Raw genomic sequence first — 15,910 nt, 5'->3', positions numbered from 1 at the left:
GGCACAAGGGGCAGCAGCAGGAGTGGTCATTGAGTCCGCTTGAGGTACTGTGATGCATACTCGTCACCTGGCTCACACATTCCAGTCCCACACTGGTAACCTGTGTGCTAGGTACCCATTCCATAGATGAAGAATCTGATTTAGGGACCTGACAGGCTAGGCAGCTAGGAAACGTGAGGTCAGATCTGGCTCCCCAGGTGAAAACACGCTGGCATAGGAAAGCTTTTGAGTGGAGGCAGGGGAATCTCAGTCTACCTGGGAGTGGGCAGGGGAGTGCCCAGGGCTGGCGAAGATGCAAGAAGGCTGAGACGCAGAGAGTTCATATTTGCTTCGAGCAAAAGGACAGCTTTTTATTTAAATACCAAAAACATTTTGTATTGAGGTATAGCTGATTAACAATGTTGTGACAGTTTCAGGTGAACAGTGAATAGACTCAGCCATACACATACATGTATCCATTCTCCCCAAACCCCCCTCCCATCCAGGCTGCCACATAACATTTGAGCAGAGTTCCATGTGCTATACAATAGTTTTTGTTGGTTATCATTTTAAATATAACAGTGTGTACATGACCTTCCCAAAGTCCTATGTATCCCTTTCCCTGGCAATCACGAGTTCAGTTTTCTGAGAGTCTGTTTTATAAGTAAGTTCATTTGCATCATTTCTTTTTAGATTCCAAATATAAGGGATGTCATATGATATTTCTCCTTCTCTGACTGACTTCACTCGGTTTGACACTCTCTAGGTCCGTCCATGTTGCTGCAAATGGCCTTATTTCGTTCTTTTTAATGGCTGAGTAATTTTCCATTGTATATACACACCACATCTTTTTTATCCACTAAAAGGACAACTTTTTAGAGGTGGGAACTGAAACTCAGATGCCAGGCTTCTCTCTGGGTCTCTGCAGAGAATACCTGAGAAGAGTGTGGAAGAACAGCTAGAGATACTGGATCCTTTTCAGTGAAAACATCTGTGCATCCAAATGAATGTTTCCATTTTACTGTGTTTGCTTTATATGAGAATGTCCTCCTTTTTCCCCTGTAGTACAAGTTTAGCCAATTAACAGTGTAATCTGTTTTTCTTTGCTTAACGTCTTCAAGACTGGCCAGTGATGTTTTCAGTTTCCAAGTCCAATAAAAAGATGTACTGGCATTCAGAACTCAAGCACGAGTTAGAAAGCAGAAAATCACCAAGATCCTTTACTTCTACTTAAAAAAAAAGGTTATGTTCATTTATTTGGCTGTGCCAAGTCTTAGTTATGGCATGTGAGATCTTAGTTCTCCAACCAGGGATCAAACCCAGGGCCCCTTCATTGGAAGCGCAGAGTCTTAGCCACTGAACCACCAGGGAAGTTTTTTTAAATAGAATCACTTCTACTTTTAAATAGAATCACACTGCTGGGGGACAAAACATTTGGTGCATTAACTCACAATTTTTTGATGTGTATGATCGCCACTGCTAAAGACTTAGTTAAGAGTTGAGGAAAACTCCCCAAACTGGTAGAACCACAGCAAAAGGCCTACATGTATGTATGTGCAGATATAACCTATAACCTGGAGGAAGGCTGGGACTTGGGAAGGGTCCCCTGCTACTTGTTTTACCTTAGTCGTTCAGTTGTGTCTGACTTTCTGTGAGCCTATGGACTGTAGCCTGCCAGGCTCCTCTGTCAGTGGAATTTCCCAGGCTGCCATTTCCTCCTCCAGGGAATCTTTCTGACCCAGGGATCAAAACCATGTCTCCTGCATTGGCAGGTAGATTCTTTACTACTGAGCTACTGGGGAAGCCCCTTTGCTGCTTGCTGTAACTTTAACAGACTAAAGGGATCCTGCTTTGAGTGCTTCTGGGAGGATCACACAAGAAACCCACTCCCTCCCAGACACTGAGATATTAATAAGCTTTAAGAAACATGTGTGAGGGAAGGTAGGTCAATCACGCGATCTGAAGTTCACAAAGTAAAAACATACAAACGACAGGACCACCCTGTTTAGAAAACGTCCTACAATGTGCATTTATTCCATATCATTGTACAAGGGTTCCATACAGTTGTAACTCTTAAGACAATGTGTTTTCTTCACCATTGTATGTGGTGCCCACATCTTTCACTTGAACATGCTGGAAATCCACATCGCATGCTATCTATCCCACAAGTTGTAACGAGCTGCAAATGTGCCAATGAGAAGAGCACGGTGGCTTACAAAGCTTCGGCTTTAGTGAATTCTGGCAGACAGGATCCACAGTCTCACCTCATTGTAAAACTCACGACAAAATAAATTAGTGTTGGACAGACTTCTAAATCGTACAATATTTAAGGAGAGACCACAGTGGGACCTTTTGTTTAAAGTAGCACCAATCCACACCCGGTTGTGTTTCCAACGTTACCCTTCCTGGTCATTGGCAGTTTGAGTGGAAATCTTTCTGCTTCCTCAAGGATTCCTGGACTGACTAAGCATACTGTGTCGCTAAACTCTCTACGGTGTGGCAATGTCAACTTGGGAAATGGCACATTTAAATCATTGTCACCTTGAACACGTGTGTTCACACACCTTGCCTGTGTGTGTGTGTGTGTCTTCCCCACCCCCGATCTAGCTGGTATCCTGTGGATGTTTTTGTGACAGTGGTGAAAGTAAATAAAAAATGCATTAAGGGGTTTCATGGTAAGCATGGTGTTTAAAAACAAAACGAAACGAAAAGATAAAACAACATGAAAGAATGTGGTCGCAGCTAAGGAGGTTTTCACATGTTGTTTAACTCCAGTAAAGTCTGATCCAGCATCTGGTGCATACTAAGGTTTTCTTCTTTGGCATGAGCCACTTTCTCTGTGGTGGGATTAGAAAATTAAGTCATGAATAGCTGAGCTTTGGACACAGCGGTGGTTTGTACACTTAGGCAGGCAAACATCAATCACAAACACAGGATGAGATGATTAGGACTGGGCATGCTCGTAAGACATGACTCATTTCCAGACAGGGACCTACGAAGGGGACGCTGTCCTGGACCTGGAGAAACCGCAGGCACAGCAGGCTCTCACAGAGCGGCCAGGTGACTCTCCACCAGCAATCCCCGGGGAACAAAACGCAGGTGGGGCTGGTGGGTGCTCACTGCTCATGTGCTGTGGGAACCAGGAGAGGTGCGCGCAGCACTCAAGTTATAACAGCAGCAGACATTTCTGAGTTACAGGCAGCTAAGGCCCGAGAGTTGTGTTGTAACACAATCTCAGAGAAAACAAAGATGACATAACTAGGCCTTCTGACAACGTTTCAAGGATTTATTTCTGTTGCTTGTTTAAAAAAAAAATAACCAACATGTTTCATGCACACTCCATAGGACATTCTCTTATTATTCTCACAGTGTTCTATTTATTATTAGCATGACATTCTCACCAGATTCCAACAACACTGTTAAGACTAAATAAAAGCATACCTTTCAGACAATCGGGGACTTCTGACATGAACTCCTGTTTTCAAAAGCTATTTTGCCCAAGCATAGGTACATTTAATCATATTTCAAACACTATACCAGATACTTAGAAGTGAGAAATATGAATATGTAATAGGAATATATATTATATATATCATATCCTATATATGTTACATATATATATATATATATATATATATATATATATGCTGATACACATCCCTCTGCTTTGACTTTCTAATTTTAAGCAAGACTCAGTTCTCTGTAGGAAATAGAAAACATTTTTTTGGTTCTCATTATGCATCAGTCCAAACAAGAGGACCTGCTATTGCAAAGATGAGTGCTGAACTGATTATAAACATTGATCCATATACACAGATGTAATTTTACCATAAAAGCAGTTTGGGGATTAAAGAGAACTTAATTATTCCAGATATAAGAGGAAAATTGCAGGCAAGGCCAACCCTTCAACTGATTCATGTTCAATTCTGCAGAATTCTACAGAAAGCAATCACTTCCAACCCTACTATCTGAAGGTTTGACAGTCTTATATTTCCTGACACGGGCTGCATTCCTAGAATTCAGCCCAGGTTCTTCCCCACTTAAGTTTAATCCTCATTCAGGGCCAGCTTTAGTTGGTTAGTTAGGCGGCGGTTTTGCTCAAGTTGCTGGTAGAGTTGATCTGTACAGGTCAGCAAGCAGGTTAGCAGAAGAGAAGAGGCAGAAGGAAGAGAGGTTAGCTGGAGTTGGTGAGAAGGAGTAAACAGAACACAGAGATACCTCAGGTACTGGTCACTTGCTGAGCAGGTTCCCCTCACCCCATGAGAAGCTGTTCTGTGCTCAGGGAAGGCCTGGCTGACAAAGGAAGAACCAGGCCTCCTCTCTTGGCAGGAGGAAAGGGAAACAAGAGGGGGAAAAGGATCCTCCTCCTTGGCAGGATCCGAGAAGGAGAGAGGGGGCATGTTCCTCATGCATCTCACTAAAATCACCATGTGAACTGAGCCCAATGAAGCTTCTGGCAACAGCCTTAGGAACCAGGGCAAGGCTGGAGGTGAGCCTAGTACGCCATCCACTCCTTGCAGGACTCAGTGACTGAGAGACCTGCCTGCAAAACCTTGACCTACTGTTTCTGCTCATCCCTCCCTGGAACCCTTTCATCTCCACTGCTAGGGCTGGCTTTCCTTTCAGGTGGCCCCGAGAGGGGCCACTGCCACTGTATTAGCAGTTTCAGAAATGCAGAACTAATAAGCTCCATGTCTCTGCCCCAGTCACAGTGTTATACAGTATAAACTCTCATCCAGCTTAGATATAGGGTGTGTTACTCTACACAAACAGCAAAAGAATAAGCACTTACCCCACTCAAAACTGATTTAACTGTTGACTTCCTAGAAGGATGGCATTCTCAGGTGCTAAATGGACATGTATAAAATCCCAAACGTCCACATGGAGCTGGTGTGAAGTACATTTTGCCCAAGGGCATGTAATCTTCTCACTTGGCAAGGAAGGCAGCTGCTAGTCAGCCTTTTATCTGATGGGGATACCATGGGATGCCCAAACAAGGACAAGAACCTGGCCCGTATCACGGAAAGCTGGAGGTTACAGGACTGTCTTGCATGCCAGGGACAACCTAAACCACAAACTCTAACTTAATGATCCTGAAGGCTGACAATCCTACACCTGGGGAGAATAAAAATGTTCAGTTTCTAGTTCCCAGGTTTGTTGGGAAATCAATCAGTCCTCATTTTAATGTTCTCTCATGTATGAAGAATCTGCCTGCAATGCAGAACTGGGTTTGATCCCTGGGTAAGGAAGATCCCCTGGAGTAGGAAATGGCAACCCACTGCAGTGTTCATGCCTGGAGAATTCCAGACAGAGGAGCCGGGAAGGCTACAGTCCGTGGTCACAAAGAGTCGGACACAACTAGCCGGCTAACACTTTCACTTTCACACATGGTAGGAGATGAGGAATACCTTATATTCATTGTGTTTTTTTAGCTTGGAATATCTCTGCCTTGTCTTCTTTGCAGATCCAAATGTTCTGAATATGCGAAACCCCAGTCAAATGTCATCTTCTCCAGGTAGCTCCCAATCAGAATTACTGTCTCTATTCCTCACGGACTCTAAATGTACACCATCTGTTAGGTCAGACCTGCTTCACTCATCTATCTTCCTACAAGATGGCCAGCTCACTGAGAACAAAGAACATTTCCAGTTCATCTCCTGACCACATCCTCCCTCCCCTTCATGATGTCCTGCATGTTTGGGGGCTGCAAAATTTAAACCCCACTAGCACATTCACACTCTCACGTGGGAGACATCACCATGGGCATGTAGATGTCTTAGCTTCTGAACCAACGTACAGTCAAGCTGGGATGAAAGAACTCTGCAGAAACCCTAGAGAACCCAGAGGGTTGATGTGAATGCAATTTAAATGACAGTATCCTTACGGCCTCATTTGGACCTGCTCTACTCTGGCTACCATAGAACCAGTATGCTTGGGGGGCCTGGGAGGATTATGTTTGAGAATATTTTTCCTTCCTGTTCTACCTCCCCAATATCTGGGACGTCAACTGCCAAGCAATGCTTTTGCGGTTTGGTCCAACCAAGGCTACTGCAGCAGTTGCCTCTAAGTTGGCATGATCCACTGAGCTAGAAGCCTGGGCCCCAACAATTTCTTGATAAAATCAACTAGCTAGTCATCCTCTTGTGTGCCCATACCTTCTTGGGCGGTTTCAGATTTTTTTTTTTTTTAAATTTGGCTAAACCCTGTGGCATGTGTGATATTAGTTTCCCGACCAGGGACTGAACCTGGGCTCCCTGCACTGGAAGGCAGGGTCTTAATCACTGGACTGCCATTTCCCCCGTAGAATACACCTAGAGAAAGTGTAAGAGCCTCTGGAATGGTTCCCAAAAAACTGATGTGCCTCCAGAACTAACTAAACATCTGTTCAGCACCACTTTCAGACTTGTCATTTCTTTCTGTGGCAGAAAGCAGGGTTACTCAGAGAAGGGCCCACTTTTATTACTCTGAATTTTAAAAGAACAAAGCAGGAATCAGTCAAAAGCAGGCCCAAGAAGCCTTAGGAAAAGAAAAGAAATTACAGAAGTCCTGACACTCTCAAGGGAGAGACTGTCTAGATTATAAATTTTTTAAAGTCTATTATACTACTACTGAATTCACAGCCCTCTTAAAAAGAGTACTTTTACTCTGTTCTGAAGTCTTTGTAGAGTGACTGACATTTTCAGTTTGCTCAAATTTATTTGAACATAGGGATATATAAGTACTTAGGCTCAGAAAAACTATACATAGATAACAATCACCCACATTTAAAACACAGGAGAAACATAGTCAGATTGTTGAGGATGAGAAGTGTTGGGCATTAAGAGAGAAAACTCCACATCATTTTAAAGTTCTAATTTTGTGATACGTTTAAAAAAAAATCACTTAAATGCTGTTCTTTAATTTATAAATATAACTGATAAACCATAACTGAACAATTTCTACTATTTTTAGGGGGTAAAAAAAAAAGAACCAACTTTAATAGCTATGCTTTAAAAATATTCACAAATAAAAAAAAGTTATCACAAAGATTATATAACCCCTCCTAAGAATATATGATGTGCTTAAGAGCAAAAAAATAAATCTTGACTTGAACATACTCATATGTTCCTAAAACCTAAGAGTGTCATTTCATGATCAAAATGAAGGTGGCTGAGGAATGAATATACTTTTCTTTGTGTTGTAAAAGGATGATCAACAATGATCTCAACTTACACTGTTTTTGTATCCACATCCTTTTCATCTTTCCGGATATTCTAGCAGTGTGGGTTGGCAGCCTTTCCGTAGTTAGCTACCCACTCTCAAGCAGGACCATCTAAATACCAACACAGCAGGCTCTGCTGCTGCTAAGTCACTTCAGTAGTGTCTGCCTCTGTGCAACCCCACCAGGCTCCCCCGTCCCTGGGATTCTCCAGGCAAGAACACTGGAGTGGGTTGCCATTTCCTTCTCCAATGCATGAAAGTGAAAAGTGAAAGTGAAGTCGCTCAGTCATGTCCGACTCTTTGCCACCCTATGGACTGTAGCCTACCAGGCTTCTCCGTCCATGGGATTTTCCAGGCTAGAGTACTAGCGTGGGTTGCCATTTCCTTCTCCAACACAGCAGGCTCACCACATCCCAAACTCAACATCTGCACACGAAGGCCCTGCTCAAGGCAGACCTTCTGGCTTAAACAAGCAACATCCTGTGTGTGGAGGTTCTCAACCCATTTCATACACCAGTACCATCCCAATCCCTAAAAAACATCCCTGGACCTAACTCTAACCTTTCCAAACCAAAACCCAGAGATGGGCCCAGACATGTGTATTTTGAAAAAGTTCCACAAGGAACTACCGCTTTAGAGATTGTTGATATTAATGAATGATGTTCAGAATTGGAAAAAAAAAAAAAGCAAAGCAGCAGCCAAAAATTAACCCTTCTGTGTGTGAAGCAGATTTGTGGTTTTATTCAGCGTTTAAACTAAAATATCAATAAATAAGAAGTAAAAAGAATAGCAAACAGAAACAGCTTACATAGTGTTTATTTTACACTGAAATGAAGAGCTTCTGTACAACAGGAAGCACAGTGTGTACCTGGCCCTAAGGCAGGATGTGAAAAGAAAGAATCAGGGTCAGCTGGAGAACAGACAAACTGCAGAGCTCAGAGAGGTGGGACATCCAGCTCGATGAAGGGGTCTTGGGAGAAGTGAAGCAAAGAAACTTATCTGCATGAAGAGAAAAGGTGGGAGAAACAGAAAAAAAAAAAAGTGGCACAACAGAAAACAGGGAAGCTAAGTGAACAGATGAGAGCAGCACTCGAAACAGGTGAGAAGCAGACATGCAAAACCTGCTGCCAGTCACACCTGTGGGAGGATGTAAATCCTTGCCCACCAGGGCCTGGGCCCGAGGCCAGCACAAGCCTCTTCTCCAGGAGGGATCATTGTAAGAAGACCAGTGAACAGAACTCAGATTTTAAGCTAAGCCCACCTTTCAGAGTACATAACCAAACGTGATGTTGCAAGTTTTCCTCATAGAATCACCACATTTTAGCAATCAGAGACAGATGATCTGATCTACCCCCTCATTTATAAATGAGTGGAGAGAGGATGCAATTTTCTCCAGTTTCCATGGTAACAGTCATGTCTCCGGGGGTAGCATGATGATTCTATAATGTGTAAAGCAGCAGGCACATGCCAACACTCTTCAGGCTACCATTTTTCTGCATGGGTAAAGGAATGACAGGTGGGCCTGGAAAGCGAAATTTCCAGCTTATGTGGAATTCAGTGCCATCTTGTGAGATTAAAAGGAAGCCTCTGTGAAACACTCCAAGTTAGAATTTAGTGGGGCAGAACCGGTTCAACGTTCAGGCTTGGTTAGTAATACGAAAGTTAGTTGTGTATGCTCCAGGTTCTCGTGAGATTAAGACTATTTACTCCACCCTTACTGCCCAGCAGTAGTAAAAGCCAGGCCATTAACCCTCAAACTCATATCACACAATCTGTGCTTTATGTCCCATTTCTTTGATACAGGTTGTGGTGTTTGTATATTACTTTTTATATAAACAGAAACTTAAACCCCTCCTAAAGAATACATGATGTGCTTAAGAGCACACAATCTATGCTTTATGTCCCATTTCTTTGACACAGGTTGTGGTGCTTATATGTTAATTCTTTTTATATAAACAGAAAATTAAAGGCTTGGCTACTCAGCAATAGGTTCATTTTTGTCTAAAATTCTTAAAAGAAAGATGTGATTTTTACAGCAACATCCTTTATGCTGTTCTGGATCAATTTCCCTCCTCTCAGAGCCTCAGTCATCTGAGGGTGTAGAGTTCCTTAAATTTGTATTTTTTTTTTAATAAAAAATGTTCACATTATATTTAATTGAATCACAGAAAACTGGCTTTTGCTATTTCTTGGGCAATTCTTGCACGACTGCATGGCCCACTGATTTCACTTGAGCCTAGTGTACGTTCCTACAAGTATAGTGCCCAAGTCACTTATATGCCAGTTCACTGCATGGTGGGAATGATCTAGCTGAGACAATGTGAAATGAATGGATTCTGAAAGGAAGATGGTTTGTATAGACAATCTACTTGGCCTGTATACTAGTAGAATGTAAAAAAAAATCCAAACAAACAATGACTCTCCTAGATTGTGCAAAGAGAGTGAGCAGAAAGGTGTAAAGGCGGAGATTCTGGAGATACAAGAGGGAGTGGTGGCGAACTGATCATATTAGCATGAGGGCACGGATGTGAGCAGGCAGGGTGGATGAACATTTACATGGAAGTCATGTCGTTGAGAGCGTGGTCCAGCTCCTCGCTGATGGCTTTGTACTTCAGTTTCTGAGCGTACAACTCGTCTATGACCAGGAAGTGGAAGGCAGAGGTGCAAGGACATGGAGAGTGATCAAGAGATGGAAGGTGAATGAGGGTGGCAGGGACACCATCCCGACACAGCAGCAAGAAAAGGGCAATGCATGAAGGAAGTGATGCCGCAGCAGGTGGCCAATGCAGGAGACGTGCGTTTTGTTTTGTTTTGTTTTTAATAAGATTGAAACAAAAACAGAAAGAACAAAACCCATTAGAAAATAAAACAAGAAACTCAATATGAAAATCGTAACAAATATGGTAGGGATACCAGTAAACCATGTTAAAACCCTAAACAAAACCACAGAAGGCTATCTCCCGGTTGGGGAGGAGCAACAGGACAGCTTTGCTTTTATAGAGCTATAATTTAACTACACTGGAGTAGTCAGCCACCTGCAACTATAAACAGTGGAAAAAATAGCCACGGGCATTGTTTTGGAGGAACAACTTGTGACTACAGTCTGTAATCCTTATCTGGCTCCACCTTCAAACCACTGACTTCCTGACCGAACTAGACCACTGGGAAATGGATTTCTCGGTGCTATCCAGACTACTCCCTGTGGCCTTCCCACTCAAGCTTCCTTCAGTGGCCCAGGAGGCTTGAAAACCGAGGAGAGCCACGCTTCTTACAGTGTCACTGTGCCAAGCTTGCACTTCAGCTTTTCTAACGATGAAGGTGTCATACCTTGCTACGCTTGGAGACTGTTTTGCACCATGTGTCACATTCTCTTTTCCACCAGCTTGGGTATCATCTGAACCAACCCCCACTTCCTTCTCTAGCCCCCTCCACCTTTGATGCATATATTTTACATATTTTTTTCTTTCTTTTTTCACAGCCTTGGAGCTCAACATTTGGAATTTCTGAGAGACCTCAGAGAGGGTGTTACCAAAATAAAACCTCAATATCTTAGCGAAGAAATGCTTACGTATAATGTCCAAGTGCAATAATGCCCTGTTACCCTCTACCCCCTTTCAGGGCACAGAGCATATGCCAAGATGATTAGTAACTTAGAAAAATAAACCCAAGCCCTTACATTGAATTCACACCCGGGGAAAGATTAAGTTGTGCCTAAAAACCAAATCCTTACCATTCTGACAATAAGAAGGTATCACTAAAGACAGAAAACACACCAGTCATTCTCACCTACAACTGCCTCACTCACAGTGAAAAATAAACCAGCCACACTTCTCAGAGTGTGCAGTACAGCCACTTGGCATCTGCTGTTACAAAAAGAAGACGGGCCCCGTCTGGTGGCTAGAGGTCATCTGGCGATCAGAGAGCTTAAGAGCCATAGAACTCCACAGAGCAGACCGGAAAAATGTGCAAGAGCAAAGGAGTGTGTCAAGGAGGATGCCATGACTGGAAAGTCACTTTGCCACGTCGGTATTCAGCCATAAGGACTAAGTTAGAAACAAGACTTAAGATCTTACCTTCCAAGTCATCAATGCTTTTCTCCAATTTAGTTACTGACCTCTCCGCAAACTCAGCCCGAGTCTCAGCCTGCAATAATTCAATTTATTTCAATCAAAATTGGGAAGTTTTAGGTGGCCGGTAGCTATAAAGATAGGGAAACCAGAAAATGAAAGTCAAGCCTGGCACCCACAAAGTGGTCTGAAACCACCCACCAGTGAATCACCACGGTGAGAGGTGGCTGGCTACCACTGCTGGCTCTCCAGGCCCACCCCGGAATATTCCTGGATCATTGTAACATTAAAATGAAAAATGTCTCGGCTCCACAGAGACAAACTCAATCCAGTTGGCTTTGTTCAAAACACCCCTAATATTACCTCCTTCAGCTTGTCAGAAAGGACCTTGATCTCTTCCTCGTATTTGTCTTCCTTCTGCGAGTACTGTAATCAGAAAGAACGTTCCAGATGTCAGGCCACAGCTCACCCTATACTTGTGTCTTCTAATACAAAGAAAGTGCCAGCCCAGCCAACAGATGTTGAGCATCTCTCAGGAGGTAATGGAGCCTCTGGGATCAGATGGCATGCCACAATGCAGTCTCTGCTTTCCTGCCTATTGTTTTACATGGGATAAGAACAAGATCACTTATCCATTTGGCACTTCGTTTAAATTAATTGTTATGGATGACTCACATACTCAACACAAAATGGATTTTCCATTGAATAAAAAAAAAAAAAAGAATCTGGTATCAATAACCATCAGGAAGCCTCTGGCTAAAGTGTCTAATGGACTATTCCTCTGACTGGCAGGGCCTCGGAAGGGAAAAAGGGGGTGTCTCTTGAGTAGCTCTTAAATGATGCCTCTCCCCCACATGGTGCTCCTGGCCTACCTTCTCAGCCTGAGCCTCCAGTGATTTCAAGTTGTTCGTCACAGTTTTCAACTCTTCTTCAAGCTCGGCACATTTGCTAATGTTTTCGATCAGAGGTAGAAAGGGTGGGAGACAGGCCAGAGGAAGGAGGAGAGAAAAAGGAGAGGGATGGGAAAAAAATGAAAACCAAGTCCTAGAGAACAAAGGGCTGCCTTAAAGAAGCCAAACCATCAGGGGCTGAGATGTCCAATTTCACCATGGACACTGCCCTGGACCTTCCTTCCAATGCAGAGAGGTGGGGAGACAAAATTCAACAACTTCAAAGTGTGATGATTTGGCTTCTTTTTTGGCTGCACCAAAGAGCATTTATGAAGGAAAAACAAAAGAGTATAAAGGACCCAAAGAAAGCACTTAAAGCAAGATATAAGATAGCAGAGGGTGTAGTGAAGGTGCAGTCGTTATAAAAACGGACCAGTAGGCATTGGAAGCTGAAAGATGCCTGGGTTGCAGTTAAACCTAAAACCCATACATGAGCCATCAGTACCTTATCCTCTGCAGCCATTAATGCTTTCAAGGTCTGATCCATTATTCTTAATTGTTCTTCCAGCTGTCGAACTTGGCTGTTAGTGGACACAGGAAATGCACAAGGCCATTCTCAAAATCAGTGTGCAGGTAAGGCATGCAGTGATACACGCATTCATACACAGACACCCCACACAAGTCCTCCATGTTCCAGACTCGTGGCTCATCCATGTCGAATGAGCACATGAGGAGCCCGGAGCTGAAACAGGTAAATGTGCAGCTGCCAGAAGGTCATGCTGTTTAGTCACTGCTCCGCAGCACCCCACACAGGGCCTCCTGGCGCCGGGCCCGCTTACCCTTCTGAAAGCTCAGCCCGCTCCTCTGCACGCTCCAGGTCACTCTCAATGATGACCAGCTTACGGGCCACCTGCAGCAGGACACACACAAAACACAGACACCATGGGGCTTCCAAGTTCTGAGGACGGTGTGTGTTGGGGGGGGGGAGGAGGGCAGGGGCTAGACTCAGCCCCTGGGAGTTCTTGCCTACAAACAAGATGATCCTCTCTCCCGTGGACTGGAGGGGAAGCAACTCTCCACCAGGAATGCCCATGGAGAGGAGGCCATCTGCTCACAAAGATCCAGAATGGTCAGTTATGAGTAGGCTGGCACATTTGAAGTCTGACCCAAGTGAAGTCTGTATAATTACACAGCAGCCAGACCAACTGTGGAAGGAGGAGGAGAGATGAAATTCACCATCTCTGAAATAGCAGGATGATGAGACAAGACGCCTTTTATGCTGAAAAGGTGGGAGCTGCAAGGCAAGACTGAAAATAACCCTAAAAGAACTTCATCAATTTAGAGCTCTGAACCTCCACTTCCTTTTGGTGGAGGAGGTTAAAAATGCCAACAGAAATAGCAAGAAATGCTAACATGAGAAGTTGGTAAGATGACTAATGAGGTCAAAAGAAGAAAGGACCAGGAAAAAGGGATCCTATCAAGCATTTCAAAATTAGTAAGCATAGAATAACCTGGAGAGGATGATGATGATGAAGAGTCAGTGGTGTTTCAGCAGAGCTAAAGGGAAAACTAAAACCTTAAAGAGTCATGTGGGCTCTTAACACAGGAGGGTGCTTTCATGAGGACATGACCAGGAGGTGATTCACCTGGGAATCGTGAGGAGAGAGGACAGACTGAGAGGTGCCTCCATGAATCCAGGAGCAAATGTATGGTCTGTGTCTCCACACTGCCTAAACTGGGTTGCACCAGGTGGATCTCACTAGGGATAACTGCTTGCATGGTGACAGCATGAGAGACTCCTTTCACAAAGCATAAGAGACCCAACCTTCCCTGCTGTCTGGCCAAAGATCTTTTGTCCTAGTCTTTGAAGGTGGGGGGACAACAAATCCCTGGTCTTTCCCAGTGCAAATGACTCCCTAGCAGGATCAAAATTAAGAACCATCTTCTGGAGACAAAGGAAATCTCCTTCTCAAAAACACCCATTTCTGCTAAGGAAGCAGATGGTTTCATTGCTCCCCCAGTCCCTGCTTCTGGGCCATGGCTGGGACCCATGAGGCCTCGAGCTCCAGGATCTGACCTCTTCATACTTGCGGTCAGCATCCTCAGCGATGTGCTTGGCCTCTTTCAGCTGGATCTCCTGAATCTCCATCTTCTCCTCATCCTTTTGGGCTCGGCTCTCAATGACTTTCATGCCTCTGAAAAGGAAGATTGGCATGAAAAGCCAAGATTTAGAGGTGCCTTCCATGAACTCCCATTGCACAGCCATGATTTGTGAGGTTCAGTGTGACTGACAGACTGAAACATAGCTACTTTCATCTTCCAAGCCATGAAGTGAGACTTTCCAGAGCCGAAGGCAGGAAAAGACATCCACTTCCCTCTCTCTGTTTATTGTGAAGGAAAGCTTACACTTTTGGTACGGCTGACACTGTCCAGGCAGCTCATGTTAAATGAAAGGCACCATGGCATGGTCCTTTTTTTTTGAATCTGGAAGGGATGGAATCAGAAAAGCCAACATGCTTTACTTGCTGTATAAATAATGGGACTTCTTCCCTTTTCCAGTGGTAAGCCTCAGCCTGGAAATGGATCAAGGTTAGAACAAAAGCAAATTTACCTTTGTGTACTTTCTTCCCACAAAGAAAGTAACTGTTCTTACCCCTTTAGCCACAAATGTAACTATTAGATTGAACCAAATGAAACTGCTAGTATTTGACCATGCTGCTGCTGCTAAGTTGCTTCAGTCGTGTCCAACTCTGTGTGACCCCATAGACGGCAGCCCACCAGGCTCCCCCGTCCCGGGGATTCTCCAGGCAAGAACACTGGAGTGGGTTGCCATTTCCTTCTCCAATGCGTGAAAGTGAAAAGTGAAAGGGAAGTCTCTCAGTCGTGTCCGACTCTTAGCGACCCCATGGACTGCAGCTCACCAGGCTCCTCTGTCCCTGGGATTCTCCAGGCAAGAATACTGGAGTGGGTTGCCATTTCCTTCTCCAATGCATGAAAGTAAAAAGTAAAAGTGAAGTCGCTCAGTCGTGTCTGACCCTCCCTCAGTGATCACATGGACTACAGCCTTCCAGCCTCCTCCGTCCATGGGATTTTCCAGGCAGGAGTACTGGAGTGGGGTGCCATTGCCTTCTCTGAAGAGATGGTGAGTCATCTTTAAAAATTCCAAAACTCTTAGTTAGAAGAGACAACACACAATGGTGCATAATAAACTGAAAAACTTCAGCTAACGAGCTTTTTTAATCCTAAAGTCTGAAATCACCCTTTTCCCATGGTGGCAGGGAGTAGAAATGCACCTCAAAAATGGAGAAAGGGACAAAATGATTGACTGCATATATCTGCCAGGTCATAGCACAGATACGGACTGCCAGTGTCTGAGACACTACACTGCTTCCTCATCTCTCTAAGGACAGAACTCTCTCCAGTCTTATGGAGTCTTTCTTGGAGTGCTTCCAAGCAACAGGAGTACATTAACTTGAGCAGCTAAGCATGAGAAAAAATGCCTGCTGGAATAACATGATGGCTGATATGGCCCTGGTCTTCCTTTACTACCCCAAGGCTGGATCTTGGGGTCATAAGTCAGGGAGAGCCAGGTCACAGGGTGAGTGGGCTCAGAGGACATGCAGATCTGACTGTATTTACTTGTGCACGCATGACTTACCAGCTTTACTAAGTCCAACACAACTTACTTTTGTGGATTATATTTCTGTTTTATCTGTGCTTTCTCTTTCACTCATTTGTTGGGCTATTTGACAACTGACAGCCCATACTTTATTT

General features: G+C 44.0%; 1 protein-coding gene across 18 annotated transcripts in view; it reads right to left on the bottom strand.

Annotated features, from left to right (window-relative positions):
* Positions 1-1,983: 1,983 nt before the first annotated feature.
* The window catches only part of TPM1 (tropomyosin 1), a 29,333-nt gene continuing 15,406 nt past the window's right edge, over positions 1,984-15,910 (bottom strand). For 4 of the 18 annotated variants that reach the window (XM_044925082.2, XM_044925079.2, XM_006079919.4 and 1 more), the window contains 6 exons: positions 14,214-14,331; positions 12,976-13,046; positions 12,119-12,194; positions 11,610-11,672; positions 11,253-11,322; positions 1,984-2,816 (listed from right to left, as the gene is read on the bottom strand). In XM_044925082.2, coding sequence (XP_044781017.1) covers positions 2,734-2,816; positions 11,253-11,322; positions 11,610-11,672; positions 12,119-12,194; positions 12,976-13,046; positions 14,214-14,331 — 481 coding nt within the window. In that variant the 3' untranslated portion in view covers positions 1,984-2,733. Of the gene's footprint in view, positions 4,100-7,977; positions 8,179-9,731; positions 9,815-11,252; positions 11,323-11,609; positions 11,673-12,118; positions 12,195-12,641; positions 12,718-12,975; positions 13,047-14,213; positions 14,332-15,910 lie in introns of those variants that run through there. The other 14 variants (XM_044925080.2, XM_006079925.4, XM_006079932.3 and 11 more) reach the window with 7 other exon arrangements.

The sequence above is a fragment of the Bubalus bubalis genome, chromosome 11, assembly GCF_019923935.1.
Source record: "Bubalus bubalis isolate 160015118507 breed Murrah chromosome 11, NDDB_SH_1, whole genome shotgun sequence".
Lineage (NCBI taxonomy): Eukaryota > Metazoa > Chordata > Mammalia > Artiodactyla > Bovidae > Bubalus > Bubalus bubalis.
This window is presented reverse-complemented; position numbering and strand designations above follow the sequence as displayed.